Source organism: Lactuca virosa, chromosome 6, assembly GCF_052849685.1.
Source record: "Lactuca virosa cultivar CGN04683 chromosome 6, Lactuca_virosa_CGN04683_v6, whole genome shotgun sequence".
Taxonomy (NCBI): Eukaryota; Viridiplantae; Streptophyta; class Magnoliopsida; order Asterales; family Asteraceae; genus Lactuca; species Lactuca virosa.
In genome coordinates this window covers 272,988,493-272,995,266 of record NC_136431.1, presented here as the reverse complement: position 1 = coordinate 272,995,266, position 6,774 = coordinate 272,988,493, and the positions used below count along the sequence as shown (strand labels likewise).

Below are 6,774 nucleotides of genomic sequence, written 5' to 3'. Positions count from 1 at the left end.
TTGAACACATCAACTGAGTCTTGACCTGGCCGGCACATAAGTCAAGAAAAAATCATTGAGGGGCCCAAGATATTGCTTTTAATCCTCCAAGAATTAAAAGGAACAGATAAACTTCGACATTATATGCTTGTACTAACTATTCGTTAAATCATACACAACAATATGTTTTATAACACCAAGTTACTGATGCGTTTTCACACTATGAATGTACAACTGATAGTTTCATTTTTATTACTTCTTTTCATATTTTATTTTTAGTTAAAACCATCTCATTTTAGTTAATCTTCCTGCATATTTTCTCTTTTTGTTATTTTTTTCCTTTACCGGGTGCTTTCCAGTCTTTTGAGCTTATTTGCAGGATTTACCGAAGACTATTTGTTATTGGAGGTATGGAAGGAGTGCGGGACTATAAGAAGCTTGCAATTTGTTCGTGGACTTGAAGTGGTGCAATTGGGCTTGGTGTCAATATAAGCAAGAAGTGCGTCGGACTTAAATTTCGGACGGAACGACGAGGACTAGAGCTACGGAAGATTAAAGGAGCTTTGGATCATCTTTGAAGGATTTGGAAGGCTTAATTGGGCTCTCAAGAGTTTGTGCATGTGGGCTGAAACATTAAGGAAAAGATTGGGTTGGATTGTAAATTAAATGGGCCAAGACACACAATCAGCGAGACCCACGCGGTCCGTGTGGATCGTGCTGTGAAGAATTCGAATTTTTGGCTTTTGTCTCTACTTTGGGAAGGTTGGTGGATTGCTTTTTTCCAGCTTTTGAATCCGGAAATGAGGCCTCTTTTACTGAATATTTTTGAAGAAAAACTCAAGACAACACTCTCAAGAACAACTCTTTTTGCTCTTAAGAAGGCTTTGGAAAAATTTGAAGATTTAGAAGATTGGTGTAATTTCTTTTCATCTTGCAACTAGAACAATGTTTGGTACCTCTAAACTATCTTGTATTTCTTTTATTTTGGCCATGCTTGGCTAGATTCATACTTGGTTGATTAGGGTTTAACCCATGTATGACTAGTTGCTTTGAAGACTTCATATTATCTTGTGTTTGAAATTTATGGAAATGTTTTCTAGTGAAACATCTTCTTGTGTTTATTTATCTTTGATCATGAGCTTTGATGAATGAATGCTTATTTTTGTTGACTAATTTCTTGGTTAAGTAATGGACCCTAAATTTAGTAAGCAACAAATGGTTTATATGTTTGTTTTCATTTCATTTAGACCATGGAAATGTTTCCTCCATAATGATAATGTAAGCATTTGATTATCTTTTGGACTTGGTAACTCTTAGAACTTAAAGCTAATTGATTTTCACAAGATTGTATGCTTCATTGATTTTGTGACTTTAATTAAGGAAATGTGTTAGGAGCTCCTCTAACCATTTTAATAACAATAGAGAGTTGAGATAATTTGTGCTTATGAATTTCTATAGCCAAGATAAACTAATTCACAAGTGTTGTTCCATTTAGTCTAATTATAAGTCAACTATGTCATCTATGTGGTGTATCCCAAAATCAACCAACTTTACTTCATTGAATTTAATCCAATCTTTTACTTTCTTACTTGTCATATTTACATTCTAGCTTAGCTTTAATTTTCTCAAACAATCAAAAAGAATTAAAACCCCCCATTTTACTTTTACTCTTGTTTTACAAGTACTTGAACAAGTGATCTACATATAGATTTAAATTGAACCAATCTTCGTGGATACGATCCCTTTACCACTATACACTATTTTAGTGTGTAATATTTAGGGTATTAATTTTGTTGGCCTCGACAACCACCAAATTTTGGTGCCGTTATCGGGGATTGGTTTATTTTTAATCAATTTGTTTCTCTATGCCCAGATCTCAATGTACAGGTGACTTGATTTATCACCCAGAAATTGAAAAAGAAGCAAGGCGTTTGGCGAAGGAAAAAAGAATAGAACGTGGTCAAACTTCAAATCCTCACGGGGATCCGGAGGTTGAAATCGCTTCATCAAGTGATACGGAACCTGATTCTCGCCCCGACCCTCGCCGAGAAATTCCCGAAACACCACCCTTACAACAAAATTCACCCATTATTGAACCAATGACAATGGGGACGGCGGAGAAGCTCCTGAAAGAACCTTGAGGCAAATGATGGAAACCGATATTACACAAACTCCAACCGGTATCAATTACCCGTTTTGGAAGGAGGTTCGGAATTGAAGTCAAGTTTAGTCCATCACCTTCCAACTTTTCATGGATTAGAGAATGAGGACCCTCATAAGCACTTGAAGATGTTCCATATTATTTGCATAGTATGAAGCCACAAGGGTCAACCGATGACCAAATCAAATTAAGGGCATTTCCATTTTCATTGGCCGATAGAGCAAAGGATTGGTTATTCTATCTTCCCCCGGGGTCAATCAACTCATGGACCGACATGGAAAGAGCTTTTCTTGACAAGTTGTATCCCGATTTAAAAGTCTCAAGTCTTAGAAATGAGATTTGTGGAATCCGCTAAGGTCAAAATGAGACTTTCCATGAGTATTGGGAAAGGTTCAACAACTTGTGCTATAGTTGTCCACAACATCAAATTTCGGAACAACTCCTCATTCAACACTTCTATGATGGATTGTTGCCAATGGAGAGAAGACTAGTTGATGCCTCAAGTGGTGGAGATGTCTTTAGCAAAACTCCACAACAAACAAGACAACTCTTCAACACAATAGTCGCTAATTCCCAACACTTTGGCCCACGCCAAGATATAAAGAAAGAAACTCAACAAAAAGTCAATGAAGTGGGGACATCGAATCTAGAGTCTCAACTCAAATGTTTAACATCCGTTGTTGAAAAGTTAGCCATGGGACAAACTCCACAAGTGATGGTTTGTGGGATATGCGCAAGATCGGACATCCTACGGATATGTGTCCTATTCTCCAAGAAGATGCGGAACACGTGAATGCCATGGGAGAATTCCAAAATTACCACAACAAACCATCCGGTTACCAAAATGCATATAATTCAAGTTGGAAGCCAAATCCCAATATGAGCTACAACCCAAGACCATTGCCTCAAAATGCATTGGTTAGACCTTCCTACCCACCACAACAACCTCACTACCAACATCTATAACCACACTATCAACCCAAACTGCACCCTCCACATCATCACCAACAACCTCCTCAATCCCAACCAAGTAGCTCCGGAATGTCTCTTGAGGACATTATCAAATCCTTAGCCACTAGTACCCAACAATGCCAAAAAGAGACAAGGACTAGTATCGCCAACCTTGAAGCACAAATGGGAGATATAGTTACATCCATAGGCAAGTTGGAGTCCCGTGGCAAACTCCCTTCTCAAACCGAAAAGAACCCAAATGTCAATGTGGTGACCTTGAGAAGTGGCAAACAAATCGGACAAAGTAGTTCAAAGAAGAAGTCAAGGGAAGAAGAGGAAGAAATAGAGATAATTCCCAATGAGGATCCTATAGTTAAGAATGATGCACAAGCCAAAGTTCCAAAGAATACTATTCCTCTAGTGACACCAATAGCCACTCAACCTCCATTCCCCTCCCGACTTGCAACTTCAAATAAGAATATGGAATAGAAAGAGATTTTGGACACCTTTCGAAAGGTGGAAGTAAACATCCCTTTACTTGATGCAATCAAACAAATTCCTAGATATGCAAAATTCTTGAAGGAACATTGTACAAACAAAAGGAAATTAAAGGGAAATGAGAAAATCTCAATGAATGAAAACACATCCGCGATTTTACAAAGGAAACTTCCACCCAAGTGCAAAGATCCGGGAATGTTTACGGTTCATTGCAAGATTGGAGATGTCACTTTTAGTAGTGTCATGCTTGATCTTGGTGCTTCTATCAATGTCATGCCCTATTCGGTGTATGAATCGTTGAATGTCGGACCTTTAAGTGAAACCAGTGTCATAATTTCACTTGCGGATAAATCGAGTGTCTATCCTAGAGGTGTTTTAGAAGATGTTTTGGTGCAAGTGAACCCATTGGTCTTCCCAGAGGATTTCTATGTGATTGATCTAGAAGAACAAGTGTCCTCCAAGTCGGCTCTAATTTTGCTTGGGAGGCTATTTTTGAAGACGGCTAGAACAAAGATTGATGTGTATGCGGGAAGCTTAACGATGGAGTTTGATGGGGAAACGATATGTTTTAATATCTACGATGCTATGAGATATCCTAGTGATGTTTCATCCTTGTATTTTGTTGATGTTGTTGAACCATTAACCCAAGAGTTGTTTGAGTTGTCTAATGGTGACATGTTAGAAATGATTTTGAGCAAAGGATTTGATTGTGGAAAATTGGCCAAGAAGTTGAAGCTCTACTCATTAGACTAGGAAGTTGAAAGATTGGTTACCAATTTAGAGATCAAGAAAGCTAATCAGTTCAGTGTGAAGCAAATTAAATTACCTCAAACTCACACAAGATTGCCACCCTCCCTTATTCAACCACCGGAACTAGAATTGAAAGTCCTACCTTAAAACTTGAAGTATGCGTACTTGGGAAAAAACGAGACTCTTCCGGTTATCATTTCAATCCATCTAACCGAATTTGAAGAAGAGAAGCTCCTCAAGGAGTTGAAGGAACATAAGGAAGCTATGGTTTGGACAATTGCAGATATTAAAGGATTGAGCCCCCGCCCCCCACTTGCATGCACAAGATCTTAATGCAGGATGAATGCAAGCCAAGCCGGGACGCGCAAAGAAGGTTGAATCTATCAATGATGGAAGTTGTCAAGAAAGAGATATTGAAGCTCCTTGATGCGGGAATGATCTATCCAATATCGGATAGCAAATGGGTGAGCCCGGTGCAAGTTATGCCCAAGAAGACGGGAATCATGGTGGTCGAGAACAACAAAGGTATGATGGTCCCCACCCGCGTGAAAAACAGGTGGAGAATATGTATTGACTATCGTAAACTCAATGCAAGCACAAGAAATATCATTTCCCATTGCCTTTCATTGACCAAATGTTAGAAAGGTTGGCCGGGAAATCACATTATTGTTGTCAAGACGGGTATTCCGGGTTTCACCAAATCCCGATGGCACCGGAAGACCAAGAAAATACAACCTTCACATGTCCATTTGGCACTTTTGCATACCGAAGAATGCCATTTGGATTGTGTAATTCCCCGGCCACTTTCCAACGTTGTATGGTTAGTATCTTTTCGGAATATCTTGAAAACATAATTGAGGTTTTTATGGATGATTTCACGGTATATGGAAACTCATTTCAAGAATGTTTGACCAATCTCACCAAAATTTTAAAAAGATGCATTGAAACGAATTTGGTTCTAAATTTTGAAAAATGTCATTTTATGGTGAGTCATGTAACGACCCAAAAATCAAGGGTAAAAATTTCATTTTTAATATAGTTAAAACATTGATACCATTTATTTCAAACATTTCAAATCATAATTAAGTAAAACATTTATCAGAGTTCATCCCAAAATCATTCATTGCAGAAATCATAGGTGTGTGCACTGCGATCAATCCGAGCTCTTCCTTTCCAAATCGATGATACCTGAAATTAAAATTGTAAACCGTAAGCACAAAGCTTAGTGAGTCCCCCAGAGCATACCCCACACACAATCCACATAACACATACCATATTAGCTATAAAAGCTACATATATCACATAATCCATGCATACAAACATATGGGTTGCCATGGAAACCCTCCAAGGTCTTATAACATGTGCCATGGGAACCCCCACATGGTCACAATCCACTGCCAAGCGAACCCCCTCGGGTCTCTACTACCAAATACAAATCCTGCAAAATAAACGTACTGGGATGCTATGGAAACCTTCCAGGGTCTTATACCATGTGTCATGGGAACCCCCACATGGTCACAATCCACTGCCACATGGACCTCCCGGGGTATTCCATGCAAGCATTACAAAGACAACTAGCATATCAAATACCACACAATCAACTTGAATACCACATATAACTAGTTGCCATGGGAACCCCCACATAGTCACATACATAATACATAATGTATCGATAGCACATTCACAATAATCATCACAACAAAATAAATGGGACGGCCTTGGTGCCTTAGACCAATTGGTATGGTGAGAAGACTCACATCGCACTGTAGAAGCTTCCCGCATGAATTCCTTAGCTGTTGCCCTGCCAGCTTCCCGAGCTATCACTACCAATCAATATACCCAATTAGCAATTGGGTCCCATACCATAATCCTTAATCCATGCATGGGGTAAAATGACCATTCTACCCCTGGCCCAGTATGATTCAAAACTAAGGCCCAAACCCAAAACAAAAGCACAACATTATAATGTCCATAAAACCATCAATGGCCCAATTTTCCAAATTTGGCCCGAACCTTTCTAATGGACCTTATACTAAAGCCCAATATTCTCCTTAGTCAATAATCCTGACCCCAATTGGCCCACGAAGGCCCACAACAACCTAATTCAAGAATTGGCCCAAACCGAGGCTACAATGTGAAGTCCATTTCTATATTGGGCCACAAGGCCCAATAGGCCCAACTATTCCAATATTGGCCCAAGATACATTCAGACCCAACAAACCGCAAATCCAGTCCCAAAACCATTAGGTCCCAATGGTCCGAAGTCCACTAAGGCCCAATTCCTCCTGAGAGCGTACGCCTAGCGTACCTCTTCTGTACGCTTAGCGTACTGGGCAAATAGATTGTACGCGCAGCGTACTACATAGTACGCCCAACGAATAAACAGCTAATGCACAAAATCCATTAAGTGCATAATACTTGATCCAACAAGTCCA

At 39.3% G+C, this 6,774-nt stretch overlaps 1 protein-coding gene across 1 annotated transcript; it reads left to right on the top strand.

The window, feature by feature from the left end:
- The first annotated feature begins 3,721 nt into the window (after window positions 1-3,721).
- On the top strand, window positions 3,722-4,342 carry LOC145122545 (uncharacterized). The gene has a single exon (XM_079058134.1). It carries the CDS (start codon window positions 3,722-3,724, stop codon window positions 4,340-4,342), a length of 621 nt encoding a protein of 206 aa, XP_078914260.1.
- Window positions 4,343-6,774: the final 2,432 nt, after the last annotated feature.